Below are 17,016 nucleotides of genomic sequence, written 5' to 3'. Positions count from 1 at the left end.
ATTTGCAGACAAAAGGGAGGTGATTCTTTTTAAACGAGAAAGTGCAAAGGGCGTACGTATAAATTGATAGAGATCTGCCTTGTACATTAACGTTTTTTTAGTATGCTGCTCATCGTCTTGGTTATTCGCTGCATCACGAGCATTGTGCAAAGTAAAGTTTGCATGATTTCCCGAATCTTGCAAATCGTGCTGAACGGTCATTTTCCTGGTCTGGATGTTATTTGGTTCAGCCTGTTGCGAGAGCCTTACACCAGATGCGGAATTATCCCATTCCCCAATAATGTATTAATAATTAAGGCAAGTGATTGGGTCCCCTGCGACAAATTAATTGCGTGGAGTGTGATTCGCAGCCTTAATCCTGTCGCTTTTGTGTAGCATAATGTCGGGCGACTTCTAGTTGTGTTGCCCTTTCTGCCCTGGGGTAGTCTGACTCTGCCTCTTGCCGGCGCCAGTGCGCCTCTGCTGGTGACGTCAGGCGCAGCCAGCTGCTGCTGGGGGCTCACGGTGGAGCCTGAGATCCGGCTGCTGGCTGCACCCCGGCCTTTCTCTCCACTCGGAGCCGGACTGGGAAGCTGCTGGCGGCCTTCACCAACAGAAATGTTCGCCTGCGTGCGCTTTCTGCAAGACCAAGTGCATCACATCGTGCCCGTGTCCCACATTAAAAATTTCCACCCCACCTCCAAGTGCGACTTCAACAAGAAACAAGTTTACCGATTGATGCTGCCGGCAATGGGACTGGGACCGGCTCCGGGATCAGGGCCCGGCCCGGGAGAGCCGGAAATAGGCGCCGTTACCAGGGGGGGCCACTGCCGGAAGGCCCAGATTCTTGCTCTGGGAGGTAGGTACGAACCCAGGCCGGAAACCAGGAGGAGAGGAGGGAATGTGTTTAGTGTTAGCCCACCGCTGGGCTCCGACTCTCCTCAGCTGCAGCAAAGGCCGGTGTTTGTTTGGAGAGTTTCCCCTCTGAAAGAGGCCAATTGGTCAAAGCACGTGGCACTGTTCTGCCCCCCTCCTCAGCCCTATACTGTTGTTGGGATGCGGCGGGGCAGGGGGAATCTCTCTTTCCTACCAACTTGTGGTGGCTCGGAGCTATTCATTGTTTTTGTTCCGGCCACCACCACTCTATGGTGTCTTCGAACTCTTATCTCCCGCCCCTTTTATTTTTTTCACCTCTGCAAAGAAAGAGCTAAATTTGAGTTTCTATTATTTTCCCTTTTCAACACAATAACTACTTTCTGACGTCGGGAGACACTACTACATGTATACATGTAGTTAAACGATTGCTGTTGCATTTTAATACTAATAATCGCTTATTGTCACAAGTAGGCTTCAATGAAGTTACTGTGAAAAGCCCCCAGTCGCCACATTCCGGCGCCTGTTCGGGGAGGCCGGTACGGGAATTGAACCCGCGCTGCTGCCTTGTTCTGCATTACAAGCCAGCTTGAAGATTTTGTTTTATATATACATAATTGAAGATTACATCACGTATAACAACGTGAACAAAATGACTGAAAATATTGTAGCCTAATAAAACTGGCTAAGGAACTGGTGTGGAAAAACGTTCCAAAAATCTTTCTGAATTTCTGAAGTGTGAGGGTTCCTCATTTGCACCTTCCAGCAATTTGAACAAGTGGCAAATCTAAATGTGATTCTAAACAGTAAAGTTTTCACTCTTGTCCAACATCACTCATTTTGATAACGAGCAATAAAAACACTGGGTGTCAGAAATCTGAAAAACAGGTTATCCTTCAGGAGGTCAGGTAGCTTCTGTGGAGCGTGTTGTATGGAAGCCAAAGACTTGGGTATGTTCTTAATATTTCACATCTTTCTTCACAAATGAGGGGGATAATGCAGACATTGGAGGAGGACTGTGAAATAGTGTGGATAGCGTGAACAAAATGAGGTTTAGCATCTTTGAAAGTCAATAAATCATGAGGCATAATTCATTGTATTCCAGACTATTAGGGAAGCAAGGAAAGAAATTGAGGTTTTGAGCATTATTTTCCAATCCTCTGACTACAGAATTGGCGCTTTAAGAATGTTGATGTGCTGTTGTTGAAAAAGGGAGAAAGTGATAAGACTGAGTAATTATAGGCCAGCCAGCCTAACCTCAGTGGTGGATATATTATTGCCAAAGGTTCTGAGGAACAGTATGAATTGACATGTAGAAAAGTATGGATTAGCCAAGGGCAATCACCATGGATTTGTTATGTCTGACTAAAAGAAGAACATGAAATGCTGTAAAAACTCCGCAGGTCTGGCAGCACAATGGACAGAGTAACAAGAGTTAATATTTTGAGTCCACGTGACTTCAGTATGATTCTTATCTGACTAACTTGATTTATTTTATTTGATTTTATTTGATTTATTATTGTCACATGTATTAGTATACAGTGAAAAGTATTGTTTCTTGCATGCTGTACAAACAATGCATACCGTACATAGGGAAGGAAGGAGAGACTGCAGAATATAATGTAAAAGAGTTAGAATGAAGTTTTAGAAGCATAGAATGAGAGTAAAAGATAGAATTAGAGGGTATGCTGGGCACAGTTTGCAAGAAGTCGACTCACTCTGGTACCATCTTGGAAATCTTAATTTTGGGATGAGGTAGCAAGGGAGTTCGATAAAGATGGCATTTTTAATATAATAATGGATTTTAGCAAGGCTTTTGACAAGATCCCATGTGTAGAATCTCTACAGTCGGAAGGAAGCCACTCGGCCCATCGAGTCTGCACCGACCCTCCGAAGGAACACCCCACCCAAGTCCACATCCCACCCAAGTCCACATCCCACCCATAACCTCACCTAAACCTTTGGTCACGAAGGGGCAATTTAGCATGGCCAATCCACCTAATCACATCTTTGGATTGTGGGAGTACTCCGAGGGAACCCACGCAGACACACAGAACATACAAACTCCACACAGTCACCAAGGTCGGAATTGAATCCTGACGCTGTGAGGCAGCTGTGCTAACCACCGTGCCGCCCCACTGAAGTAAAAGTGTTCAGTAAAATACAAGCTCATGGGATCAAAGAGTAAAAGGGAAATTGAGTCCTAAAGGCTGGATGACGGGTACCTTTGTGATTGAATGGCTGTTTCCTGTGGGGTCCTATAGGACTCCGAACTGGTTCCCTTGCTTTTTGTGGTACATATCAATGATTTTTACTTCTTTATCTATTTTCCTGGGGAAGCAATTATAATTGTTGAGGTTAACAATCCATTCAATGGCTCCAGCTGGGGGCTGGTTTAGCTCAGTGGGCTAGACAACTGGTTTGTGATGCAGAACAAGGCCAGCAGAACGGGTTCAATTCCTGTGCCGGCTGAGGTTTTTTAATGAAGACCCCGCCTTCTAAACTTTGCCCCTCGCCTGACGTGTGGTATCCTCCCACAGTCCAAAGACGTGAAGGTTAGGTAGATTGGCGCTGCTAAATTGCCCCTTAGGGTTGGGTTGCAGGAATAAGACAGGGGATTTGCTTAGGTAGTGTGGTTGTTCAAAGGGTCGGTGCAGACTCAATGTACCAAATGGTCTCCTTCTGCATTGTATGGATTCTATGATAAGTCATTAAAGGCAGAGTTCCTGTCTTTCTGGGCACTAGACCAACAATATACGTGGTCATTGTCAGGATCTGCTCAGAGCAATTGCAGCCTGTGTGAAAACCTACCTGTTCGGGTGTGGTGGGCAGTCGTGGGGAGTTGCTGCTTCTGGGGTAACAGTCTGTTTAACAGGTGATGTTGCAGGCCTTGTATGTTAGTGGAGAAAGGCGATAGAGCAGTAGTTGTGTGTGACACCGAGTGTCTTTCTTGGCTTGGCAATGGCCATTATATTGAATTTGCAGATGTTTGGACTGGTGCCTGTGCTGTTTCCTGCTATTTTGAGGTATCTTGTCATCAAGGGACTCAAAGTGCTGTGGCCACATAGGGGTCTTCACTTTCTTACAGGGGATGAAAGTTTTTCTGTGGCCCCTGTAAACAAATTTGGTGGCCAGTTTGAGAAGTTGAGTGAAGTGGTTGTAGCTTTTGGGGAAGGATTGGATCTCGTTAATGATGGGTTTAAAGTATCTGCTGAAAGCACCCCAGTTGCCCTTCTGCAGATTCCAGCCTGGTGGTTTTGGTTTTCAGTCTATGGATGGTAGTTCAAGGTTGATGAGAGTAAGGGTTGGGTGATGTTAGGAGTGGGGCAAGTTGGAGAGCACCTCAGCAGCAGGTTGCAGTTGTGAGTTGTGAAACAAAGATCAGCTGATCCACTTGGCGGTACAGTCTGCCAGGCTGCTTTGCATCGTACACAAGTCTTTGGTCATATACAGAGGCCCAGTCTAACTGTTCTGCCATCCCAGTGTTGTTTAGATACCCCTACTTGTGATGTTGGCTTTTGAAATGGGTGTGCTGCAGGTTGTATTATGATTTTGGGCCACAGATCATTTGCTGACTTGTAGACATTTGTAATGGGCAGCTTACCTACATTGACGGAGATGGAGTAGTGGTCATCTGATTTTGGGTCTCCTGTGTTTTGGATGAAGATTTTCTTGACCTATCTGGCTCGGCTGTATATCTTGTTATCTCTGCTTGCAGTGAGTTGGTACCCGGGAATGTGAACTCGATGGCTGGAGTGGCCCACGAGGTAGGTTTCTTGCAGGGTAATAATGTCTACTCTTGTCAGAGACTTCTTTAATGAATAGTTCATATTTTGTCCAGGATAGGCCTTCAACTTGAACTAGCATGTTGGTCATTGCAGATTTGGATGATAATGATATAGTGTAGGTTAGATGGCTTCTGTTTCGGTGCAACATCGTGGGCCGAAGGGCCTGTACTGCGCTGTATTGTTCTATGTTCTATTTATTTCTCGGCTTTTGTTATCCCAGAGAGAATCCATTTTCTATGTGTTTCTCTGTTTGGATTGAGAGCCTGGTGGCCAGGGTTCAGGCGGCGTTTGACAGAATTATTTTGCTGGTTTTCAGCTTGGAAAATTTACTTTAACATGAAGGTTTCTGCTTCCCTCTGTCCAGGGAGCATGATTAAGATGTTTGTGGATAATACAGAAAATGATAGTGAGGAAGAAAGCTGCAGACTGTGGGAAGGAATCAATGGGCTGGTCATTTGGGCAGAAAAGTGGCAAACGGAATTTAATCTGGCAATGTATGAAGTATGTAATTGGGGAGGGCAATGAAGGAAAGTACACCAATGGTACAATACCGAGAAGTGTAAAGGAACAGAGAGAGGGCTTGGAGTGCATGTTCACAGTTCCATGAAGCTAGCAGGACAGGTTGAAGGCAAAAGGGATATTTTTGTTAGCTGAGGCCTAGAATTTAAAAGTAGAGAGCTTATGTCAGAACTCTAAAATGCTGATCAAAACACCGAGTGATGCATACAGTTCTGGACACATGACAAGAAGGATGGTATCAGACTTGAATGGGTAGAGAGGAAATGTCTGGGAATGGTGAATTTGTACTATGAGGTAAGTCTGGGGTTGTTTACTTTACTTTGGAATGGAGGCGAAATGTTGTTGTTGCATGAGTTCAGACTGAGTGGATGAGAAGAACCTATTTCCCTTAGTACTGAACAGGTCAATAATCAGCTGGCCTGACTTTAAAGTAATTGACAGAAGGATTAGAGGGGAGCTGAGGAGAAATGTTTCATCCGGTGGGGGGTTGGGGGGTGGGGGTGGGGGTGGGGGGGGGGGGGGGGGTGGATCTGCAACTCGCTGCCTGTAACTGTCGTAGGGGCAGAGACCATCATTACAATTAACAATACTTTGTTGTGCATTTTAGGTGCTTGAACCTACAGAGCTATGGTCCAAGAATTGAAAAATGAGATTAGGCTGGATCGCTCTTTTATGGCCTCCACATACACAATAGGCCGAATGGCCTCCTTCTGTGCTGTACATTTTCTATGTCTCGCTTTTGATGTTTAATGTTTTAGGCCAATGAGATTTCATCAGGACTAAAAGTTTATAGATGCCTCAGATTTTAAGTAAGCATAAAGGCAGGGGAAGTGGGATATAGAACATCACAGCGCAGTACAGGCCCTTCGGCCCTCGATGATGCGCGACCTGTGAAACCAATTTAAAGCCCATCTACACTATTCCATTATCATCCATATGTTTATCCAATGATCATTTAAATGCCCTTAATGTTGGCGAGTCCACTACTGTTGCAGGCAGGGCATTCCACGCCCCTACTACTCTCTGAGTAAAGAACCTACCTCTGACACCTGTCCTATATCTATCTCCCCTCAATTTAAAGCTATGTCCCCTTGTGCTAGCCATCACCATCCGAGGAAAAAGGCTCTCACTGTCCACCCTATCTAATTCACTGATCATCTTGTATGCCTCAATTAAGTCACCTCTGACTACATGGACACCAAGATCTCTCTGCTCATCCACACTACCACGAATCTTACCATTATCCCAGTACTCTGTATTCCTGTTACTCCTTCCAAAATGAATCACCTCACACTTTTCTGCATTAAACTCCATTTGCCACCTCTCAGCCCAGCGCTGCAGCTTATCTATGTCCTTCTGTAACCTGCAACATCCTTCCACACTGTCCACAACTCCACCGACTTTAGTGTCAACCGCAAATTTACTCACCCATCCTTCTACGCCCTCCTCCAGGTCATTTATTAAAAATAACAAACAGCAGTGGCCCCAAAACAGATCCTTGTGGTACACCACTAGTAACTGAACTCCAGGCTGAACATTTCCCATCAACCACCACCCGCTGTCTTCTTACAGCTAGCCAATTTCTGATCCAAACCGCTAAATCACCCTCAATCCCATGCCTCCGTGTTTTCTGCAATAGCCTACCGTGGGGAACCTTATCAAACGCTTTATTGAAATCCATATACACCACATCAACTGCTTTACCCTCGTCCAGCTGTTTGGTCACCTTCTCAAAGAACTCAGTAAGATTTGTGAGGCACGACCTACCCTTCACAAAACCGTGTTGACTATCCCTAATCAAATTATTCCTTTCTAGATGATTATAAATCCTATCTCTTATAATTCTTTCCAAGACTTTGCCCACAACAGAAGTAAGGCTCATTGGCTATAGTTACCTGGGTTGTCTCTTCTCCCACTCTTGAACAAGGGGACAACATTTGCTATCCTCCAGTCTTCTGGCACTATTCCTGTAGACAATGATGACATAAAGTTAAAAGCCAAAGGCTCAGCAATCTCCTCCCTAGCTTCCCAGGGTATCCTGGGATAAATCCCATCCGGCTCAGGGGACTTATCAATTTTCACACTTTACAGAATTGCTAACACCTCCTCCTTATGAACCTCAATCCCATCTAGTCTAGTAGCCTGTATCTCAGTATTCTCCTCGACAACATTGTCTTTTTCCTGTGTGAATACTGACGAAAAATATTCATTTAGCGCCTCTCCTATCTCCTCTGACTCCACGCACAACTTCCCACTACTGTCCTTGACTGGTCCTACTCTTACCTTAGTCATTCTTTTATTCCTGACATACCTATAGAAAGCTTTGGGGTTTTCCTTGATCCTACCTGCCAAGGACTTCTCATGTCCCCTCCTGACTCTTCTAAGCTCTCTCTTTAGGTCCTCCCTGGCTAACTTGTAACTCTCGAGCGCACTAACTGAGCCTTCACGTGTCATCTTTATATAAGCCTCCTTCTTCCTCTTGACAAGTGTTTCGACTGCTTTAGTAAACCACGGTTCCCTTGCTCGACCACTTCCTCCCTGCCTGACAGGTACATACTTATCAAGGACATGCAGTAGCTGTTCCTTGAACAAGCTCCACATATCAATTGTGCCCATCCCCTGCAGTTTCCTGGGATGGGGAAGGAAAGAACAAAATGGAAAGTCTATGATTAAATGGTTAAAAAAAAACAGGAGAGATTAAATGGCAACAGAGATGATGTTGCAAGACAAAAAGAGGCAGTGGATAGGGCAATTCCAGAGCAAGTGTAAAAATGTAGAGCAGGTATGAACAGGAATAGCAGAATCATTATCAACAGCAACTGTTCGAAAAAAAATGGACTGTTATGATTTGAAATTGTTAAACTTAGTGAGTCCAATAGGCTGTAAAGCTGGTCTTCAAGCTTATGTTGAACTTCACTGGAACCTTGCAGGAGACCGAGGTCTGGTTGGAGTGAGGCAAAGAATTAACATGACAGGTGACCAGAAAGCTGCAGGTTATTCTTGCAGCGTGAACAAAGTTGTTCTGCAAAGCCACTGTCAGAAAACTTGCAACTCTCCATTCTCAAAACTAACCCTAACATTCTCTTTAAACTTACAGACAAGGGTGACTCTGGTGTTGTTTGCCCAGTTGACCTCTACGTTCCAGAAACTGAATGACTAGAGCTCTATTACACATTCTCCTGCAACCTCCTAGAATGTGACCCTCCACCAAACGGCAGTCATTGTTGGATGATATTCTTCACTAGGCTATTAAACCAGAACACTTTGTTGCTAATACAATTGCAATTTAAAGAATCCAGTCTTTGGCTATGAAGGAAATCATTGTCAAGACTAAGCTTTTTTCCACCTGACATCTGTATTGTGCACCTCCCCAAAAAGATCACTGGGTACTGTTCAGGAGAAGGAACATTGGCTAATTTTATCCTAATCCTAGCCTTGGGGAGCCAAAATGCAGCCATAATTGAAATGAATAAATTTAGGACAGATTTAGAATGTCGTTTTGAACCTTCTGGACTTGATGGCTGTTTCATTGAATGCTGCCTTACTGTTGTGTAATTGGAGGACCTCCTAATGAAAACACTTTGTGGAACTTTTGGATTGAAATATTTAGAAATACTTTATTTTCTCCAGAACCTTGTTTTCATATCAATATTTACATTCAGCTATGGTTAGGTTAAAATTTAAATGATTGAACAGGCATAGAAACTTGTACAATTAAGTGTGGAGGATGAGAATGTGTCTCCCCTATTTAATCCCCCTGTGATCAATCAATTTAATGACATTTCTCTAATCTTGGTTGGTACTCTTTGTGTCTCATCAACAAGCAAGTGCCTCATCATTTGCACTATGGGATTGCCTTCAACAGTGAGAGTACTTGTCTGCTGCATCCCTCTTATTCCAGTTCTTTAATGTGATCAGTGGCAGAGTTGTCCCTCTTGACGCTTGCATTTGGAGAATAAGTTAAATCATAGGAGAAACTATCCATGAGTTTTTGTAGCTGAATTGCTGTGTGGGTGATTCGTGCAACATTACTGGTGTTCCCTGATCAGTGCAATGTGTGCCTTTGCATTTTATCTTGATAGATTGTAGAGCTTGTTGCCTGACAGTGCAAGTAGACTCCTTCCATATTTTCAGGGAAGGTGATGATCAGCAACAAGGTGATGCCAAACAGAAATCCTTGCTTGACACTCCTGCAGCTTCCTGCCTTGGATGGGTTAGATGAGGAGACTTCATTACTTGAGCTTAAGAAGTCCATAGACCACCTAGGGGCATCCAGAAAAGATGGATCCCAACGGAACTACTCAGACACGGAAAATTCCATTTATTTCCACACCTCTATGACTATACTCTGCTGGAAGATAGGCTCTGTTCCACAGAACACCTGTGATGCATCCCCCGAAAGGGCTCTATAACATGCGAGATTTAATGTGATTTTGCACCTTGCTGGGCTGTTTAGAATCTTCCTGATTGGAGAAAGTCCACTGCCAAATTAACAAAGCTACCAAAGAATTTGACACTTTGAAGAAACTAAGAACATAGGTTGAGCAAATGCTTTCAATCTCAATGATGATCTTCAACATGAGACTTGTACTTTCCCCTGAATTTCTCAAATTTAAATGTCTTTGATTCCCAATATAGCAATTTATTTTTGCACCAATTTTCTCTCCTTGCCTCTCTAAAACATATTATAGCCTTCATGTACCCTGCTGCATAGCCATTCTTCATGTGTAAATCTTGACGATGACTGCTGGATGGATCTGATGACATTTTCTGTCAGAACAGGTTATTGGAGTGAAGACACTTTATTTCCTTTTAACTAGTTGAAGTCAATTTTAGCACCCCTGCTGATGATTGGCTCTGCATTATTAAAAATAATGAAAATAAGCTAATAGTCCTGTGACTATTTTAAAATTCAATTTAGGTGTTTTAATTTTTATGGTGTTCCAAATTAATTCCATCTCATTTAGAAGATGTTGGCTCCTTACTAGAGTCTGGTTCCATTTACGATGTTTAGTCTCTGGGCAAGGTCCAGAGAGGTATTTTATGTTCATGACACTTTAAGAGGAAAAGTGCTGCAATAATTGGAGATATTAAGTTGCCTATAGATACCAAGAGAAATACTAGTGCAAATAGGGAAAGGAAACAGAATTGTCGATTCAAAATAACAAAACTGTGATACAATGCTAGACATGCATTATAACAAGGATTTTGCGCTCAGTACCAAAGCTTAACCTGACTCAAAGAAAGCTGTCTCGAAAATCTGTCATCTCTGTGGTGTGGTTTTCCCTTCAGATGATGATGATTTAAATCAAATTCCTAATCAAGGGCATGCCTTGACATGCAGCAGCAGGCATGTCTGTACTCGGTAAGGCTTCCCTCTGTAGTCCTCCACCAGGGATTGTCTGCTCCCTGTTGATCACATTAATTTAAAATGTTCAAATAATTTTCCTTAAATGAGTCCTTGGAGGGCATGGAATTAAGGTTTGTGAGAGCTTCTTCCAGTCCCAAATAGTTCTTGGAAGTTGATGGTGGAAGTTGGGGTAGAGAAGGAATTAGCAAGGGGAGCATATTTGGATGTGAACAATTAGCGCTGTTGGTTGTCATGCCTTTATTTTATAGAGGCATGGCAATCTGTGGGCCTAGCTTCAGTTCTGGAGACTGTCAGCCTGGAGACATGACCAACTGGTATCTTGCAAGTCATTGTAACAAAGCGAGCTGCTCGGCATCAAACTTTCTCAAGGAGGATAATGTTTTTAGCAGGATGTGAATGTCAAGGAGCTACGCGATATTCAAAAGATGTTGCCTGGCTAGCTTTTGGTACCTTATTTCCTTCATTGTAGTTAGTGATGAAAGTTCTGTTTTACAAACTCGAGCCCTTTGGGTGCCTTGGAAGCTACTTGTTGACTTTGTACATTCCCCTTCAAATTATTTTGGCATTTAAAAAAAATATATTTTTATTAAAGTTTTACATTCTTACACTATACGTTCGTTAAAGATAGATGAAACAGTTAAAATTTACAAGATGTTATTTTTCGGTATTGTCCCCACCCCAACCCTACCTCGTTTTGCTGTTTCAGGGTCTTTTCCTTGGGCTTTACTTCACCGTGGGTGGTTGTTTGGTGTTTATCTGTGGGCAGTGCCCTCCTTTTCCTTTCCCCCTCCCTATTGCTTGGTCGCCTCTCCCTCCTTCCCATCCTGTTGTCAGCCTGCTTTTTGCAAGTTGTCTTTCGTGCGGCCTTGTGTTGGGTCTTCTGGTTCCTGGGTCGGGCACTTTCTGGCCTCCCCCTTGTCCCCTCTGGTCTCTCCCGCCACTGTTTTCCTCCTTCCCATTTTTGTCTGCTCCCTGTGGTCCCGGTGGCTCCCATGCACCCCCACCCCCGCTCTATCAACTGTTTGCTTCTACCAGGTCTTGGAACAAGTTGGTGAATGGTGCCCATGCTTTGTGGAAGCCATCCTCTGACCCTCCGATGGTGAACTTAATCTTCTCCAGGAGAAATTCAGATAGGTCTGCCAGCCAGTGTGCAGCTGTGGATGGTGCTGGTGATCGCCAGCCGAGCAGGATTCTCCCAACGGGCGATTAGGGAAGCAAAGGCAAGGGTGTCGGCCCTCTTCCCCATATATACTTCCACATATGTACCCCAAAAACTGCCACTCTTGGGCACGGCTCTACGCTAACCCCCACAACCTTGCACATTGCCTTGAAGAAGGCTGTCCAAAACCCAACAAGTCTGGGGCAGGCCCAGAACACGTGGTCGTGGTTGGCCTCCCTGGCACCATTCACATTTCTTCTCCACTTCAGAGAAGAACCTACTCATTCAGGTTCTTGTTAGAAGTCACCCTCACAGTTCCCCTTTCCCAAAATTCGTCCTCATCCAGTAACCCCTCTAACATCGTCCCTCTTCTCCTTTGTAGTACTGTTTTGGAGATGCTAGGATTTTTCCCTCCCCACACAGATGCCATAATCATTTTGTCTATTGCTTGGAAAAAGGCCTTGGGGATGAAAATGGGCAGCACGATAGCACAGTGGTTAGCACTGTCGCCTCACAGTGCCAGGGACCCGGGTTCGATTCCCGGCTTAGGTCACTGTCTGTGCGGAGTCTGCACGTTCTCCACGTGTCTGCATGCGTTTCCTCCGGGTGCTCGGGATTCCTCCCACAAGTCCCGAATGACGTGCTTGTTAGGTGAATTGGACACTCTGAATTCTCCCTCAGTGCACCCGAACAGGCGCCATAGTGCGGCGACTAGGGGCTTTTCACAGTAACTTCATTGCAGTGTCAATGCAAGCCTACTTGTGACAATAATAAAGTTATAACAAGATCGGTATAGATCCGAACAGGAAGAGAAACCTGGGCAGTACCTTCATCTTGATCATCTGCACCCTCCCCGCCAGGGAAACTGGGAGTGCATCCTATCTGAGGTCCTTTTTTACTTCCTCTGCCAGACAGGTCAGGTTCCACTTGTGGATCTGTGTCCAGTCATGGGATATCTGGATCCCCAGGAGCGGAATTTGCTTTGGGCTATTTTAAATGGTGGATCACCCAGCTCTGCCCCTCCTTCTCTCGGGTTCAGGTTGAGTTTGTCGCCCGAGAAGGCTCCAAATTCTCCAGGAACTTCGTGATTTCTTTCATGCCGTTTTGCAGGTCCAAGATGAACAAGTCATCTGCACAGAGTGAGACTCTGTGCTCTCTGCCTCCTTGTCGAATTCCCTTCCAGCCTTCAGCCTCTCGCAGGGCAATCGCCAGCAGCTCAATTGCCAGGGCGAACAAGAGCACGCACAGCGAGCATCCCTACCGTGTGCCTCTGTGCAGCTGGAAGTATGACATGCTCGCCACTGGTGTTGGTGCGAACGCTGCCTTGGTGGCGTTGTACAGTGCTTTCATCCATGTGGTGAACTTTGTTCCTAGCCCAGACCGCTCTAGTACCTCACTGAGGTACTTCCACTCGACTCTGTTGAAGGCCTTCTCTGCGTCCAGAGAGACAATCACCTCTGATATTCTCTCCCCAGATGGGGTCAATATATCACATTCTGCACTGTAAATTCTATGAAACATTCAGCAGCCGTCTGATTTTCGCGGTTAGCTGTCTACCCTTAACAAAGCCTGCCTGGTCCTCTGCGACCACCTCTGGTACACAGTTTCCAGTCTCTTGGCCAGGACTTTTGCGAGTATTTTCACGTCCACATTGAACAGCGAAATGGGCCTGAATGATCCACATTCCGTTGGGCCGTTGTTTTTTTTGTGTATCAGCGATATGGTGGCCTGTTATTTTGCCATTCTTTAACTTCAAGGGGGAAATCATGCATCGTAAAGTTGGTTACTGATGGTCATTGGGTATTTCTGCTTTGCATGATGTTGCATTTCTCTACATTGAATGTTATTCCTCTTCTATTGACCCATTTGACGAGATTATTTTAGATCTTCCTGGAGACTAACCACAGCAGCCTCAGTAAATCCTCTGTAGATTGGGAAGTAATTTGAAGAATCTGATCTGGCTTGATCTTCCATCCTGGATATAATTTTAATGGGGAAGAAGCAAGTGTGGACCCAGGGCATACCATGCTAAAATAAATTCCCCTTAATGTCCGAAGATGTAGTGGGATAGCTTGATCTTGGTTTCGGACAAAGCTCGGCACAAAATCGAGGGCCGAAGGGCCTGTTCTGTGCTGTACTGTTCTATGTGTAGGTTAGGCGGATTGGCCATGCTAAAAACAAATGTCCCTTAATGCCCAAAGATGTGCAGGTTAGGAGGTATGTGTGCTATTTTGGAAGGTCAGTGCAGACTTGATGGGCCAAATGGCTTTCTTCTGCCCTGTAGGGATTCTATAAGACAGACTCAGGATCACTGTTTTCATCATGTGTGATTTCCCAGTTAAGAGCAAGATGAAGATATTTTTTTCTCTGAAGGGTGAGTGTCTTTGGAACTCTCCTCAAAGTGCAGTTGAAACAGTCTTTAATATTTTTAAGGCAGAGGTAGATTGATTCTTGATAAACAAGGGGTGAAAGGTTCTCTGGGTTGGTGGGAATGGAGGTTACAATCAGATTAGCCATGGCTTCATTGGGTGGCAGAGTATGTTTGAGTGGTGTTTTTGAAAACTCACCACTATCCTTAGAAGTCCCCCTATACCAAAAAGGGCCGACATTCTAAATGGTGATCAGGGATTCTCACTCCCCGACTCCGATGCAAGCTTCAGTGGGTGCTATTCAGGTCAAACTATATTTTCAAGTTATCCCCCGGTATAACCCATACCTTCACCGAAGATTTCATCTACTTACCACTTAATAGCATCGATTCTGGGTCCCGCATTGCTAAGTAAGTAAAGTAGACTAATAACCACTGTTTCAGGTTAAAACTTTTAAGTTATTTTATTATTATATATCTATTTTTTTCTCTTTTTAAAAGATGCAATCACTGTCTTTACAGAAAAGTAAAAAGATCTTGCTTCTGGATCCTTCTGATTGGTTGAAGGGACCTTCAGGCCCAACTTGACAATCAGTCTTCTTTAAAGTCTGGTCTTCTTTAGATGTATTCGCTGATGAGCTCGGTTGCTGTGTCCTATCTTTCCCATGTACCGAGCTATGAGAGCTGTCTCTGAGCTGACTCTGACTACTCTTTAAATTCAAGTCTTCCTTAGATGTATTAGCTATTTTAGCTCGGCTGCTTTGCCCTGTCCCTTTCCCAGGACCGAGCTGAGTGTAATCTGGCTCTGCTTCTCACCTCTCTCTCTCCGAGTTCTGCTTCTGGTTCTCGTTCTGGTAGTTCCTGCCCTGGTCTCTCGGTTTATATTCTCTTTCTAACAATTATGTTTTTATGACGTTATTGTAAAGTAACATTTTTTCACTGATTGTAAAAAGTATCTGATCTAAACCTTTTAATCCAACTAAATATTGATTTTGACATGACTTCATCTCATAGATCTGATTACATTGTTTCCTTGTTTCCTTTGTGATGTTCAAAATGCTTTGACTTCAGGAAGTGTTACTTTTAATTCCTGTCATTTCTATAGTTTTATTTTCCAATTGTGTCCTCCGCTCAATTTTGACTTTGATTTTGGCTTTGAATTATGTTTCTCGTAGACTGATAAACCTGGTATTAGCAACTTTTCACACCTAGAATTATCACAAAATTCAACTGAACCTCATCCATTCTTTTCCAGATCCTTACTAAGATAGTTACTTTCAATGAAGGTGTGAGCCATTGTTTTTGGCTTCATTCAAAATCCTGTTTGTCTTGTTTGCTAAGCCTGCTTGACCAAGGCTATCTGCATTTTACAATCCTTCCCTGGCAGCTGCTGTTAACCCTTTGTGGGATCTTTCCCTGTATCCTCTCATGTTTCTCTCAGACCAGATATTGCCAGACTTCCATGTTTCAAATGACACATCTTTCCATATTTTCATAGCAGTGGCCAAGTGGCTTACTTCTAATTCGTGTGTTCCAGTTTGAGGCTTCCACAGCAAGTGACTCGTTATTGCCATTTAGTAAGAAATGTTCTTATCCATTGCTTAGTATTTCTTTGGACTCCGTAATGATCTAGTTTATCCACTAGCTTTGTGCGTGGTACATGGTCAAAAGTCTTGGAAACACCTAAAATAGTTAGATATGTGGTGGTGTGATTGTCAAGGCCAAATTGTGGATGCTAACAAAGTGTTGTGTTTTATGTTGATCTGGCTTTGTGAAAGGCCTGGTAACCATCTATAAGATCACCCTTCAGGATTTCTCATTAGCTGACTATCAATGATGTATTCCAAGTAATTTATATCAAATATTAGTAAACACTATAGGTTAGTACTTTGGATCATTGGCAGGCTCTTGTAAATTGGAGAAATGCTAGCCCTTAACCAGTCAACTGGTAGTGCTCCTTTGTTTATGGATTGTTAAACAATGTACTGTAACATTGGTGCAAACTCACTTGCTGCAATTTTAAGTGTGTGGTTTGGAATGTCATCAGGATCACAAGCTTTGGATGGACCAATGTTATGTAGAAGTTTCTCAACACCTTTTTTTGTTTGTAATTAATTATAACATCAGGTATGTTCTTGTAAGGCTGCTTTTGTACTACAGATTTGTATTCAGGGGCTAATTCCTTCCTCAAAGTCACTGAAACTTTGAGCTTAGAGCTTCAGCTTTTTCTTTGTCATTCAATAGTAACTTATTCCCTACTTATAAGATTGGAATTCCAGTGTTATCCTTTTTGATTTAATGTACCTCCCAAGGTTTGCTGGCGTTTTCTGTCCTGACCAATTCCATTTCGTATTTCTGCTGGCTTTGTCAGATTTTCCACAAACGAAAGAGAAAATGCTGGACAATCTCAGCAGGTCTGGCAGCACCTGTCGGGAGAGAAAAGAGCTAAAGTTTCGAGTGCAATGACTGTCAAATTTCATCGGACTCGAAACGTTAACTCTTTTCTCTCCCTACAGATGCTGCCAGACCTGCTGAGATTGTCCAGCATTTTCTCTTTCGTTTCAGATTCCAGCACCCGCAGTAATTTGCTTTATTCATATTTTCCACAGTGTGGCATTGTTCAAACTTAACCTTTCTTTGAAAGATTGTCATTTCACCTTCTTGCAGATTTTCTTTTTGATAATGGTTTGAAACCTTGGACTCCTCTTTCTAGAGTAGATTTTGTGAGGAATATGTGAAATTATAAGGTGATTTACATATTTGGCAAACATTTTAGCAAACAGCAGGGCAGCACGGTAGCATAGTGGTTAGCACAATTGCTTCACAGCTCCAGGGTCCCAGGTTCGATTCCTGGCTTGGGTCACTGTCTGTGCGGAGTCTGCACGTTCTCCCCGTGTGTGCGTGGGTTTCCTCCGGGTGCTCCGGTTTCCTCCCACAGTCCAAAGATGTGCAGGTTAGG

The 17,016-nt window shown here is 43.8% G+C and overlaps 1 protein-coding gene across 1 annotated transcript in view; it reads left to right on the top strand.

Moving 5' to 3' along the window:
- The first annotated feature begins 471 nt into the window (after window positions 1–471).
- bend5 (BEN domain containing 5) overlaps window positions 472–17,016 on the top strand; it is a 94,887-nt gene continuing 78,342 nt past the window's right edge. The window contains exon 1 of the mRNA XM_072467415.1: window positions 472–838. Coding sequence (XP_072323516.1) covers window positions 598–838 — 241 coding nt within the window. The 5' untranslated portion in view covers window positions 472–597. The remainder of the gene's footprint in view (window positions 839–17,016) is intronic.

This window comes from Scyliorhinus torazame, chromosome 11 (genome assembly GCF_047496885.1).
Source record: "Scyliorhinus torazame isolate Kashiwa2021f chromosome 11, sScyTor2.1, whole genome shotgun sequence".
Taxonomy (NCBI): Eukaryota; Metazoa; Chordata; class Chondrichthyes; order Carcharhiniformes; family Scyliorhinidae; genus Scyliorhinus; species Scyliorhinus torazame.
The sequence above is the reverse complement of the archived record's forward strand: the minus strand, read 5'-3'. Positions and strand labels throughout refer to the sequence as shown.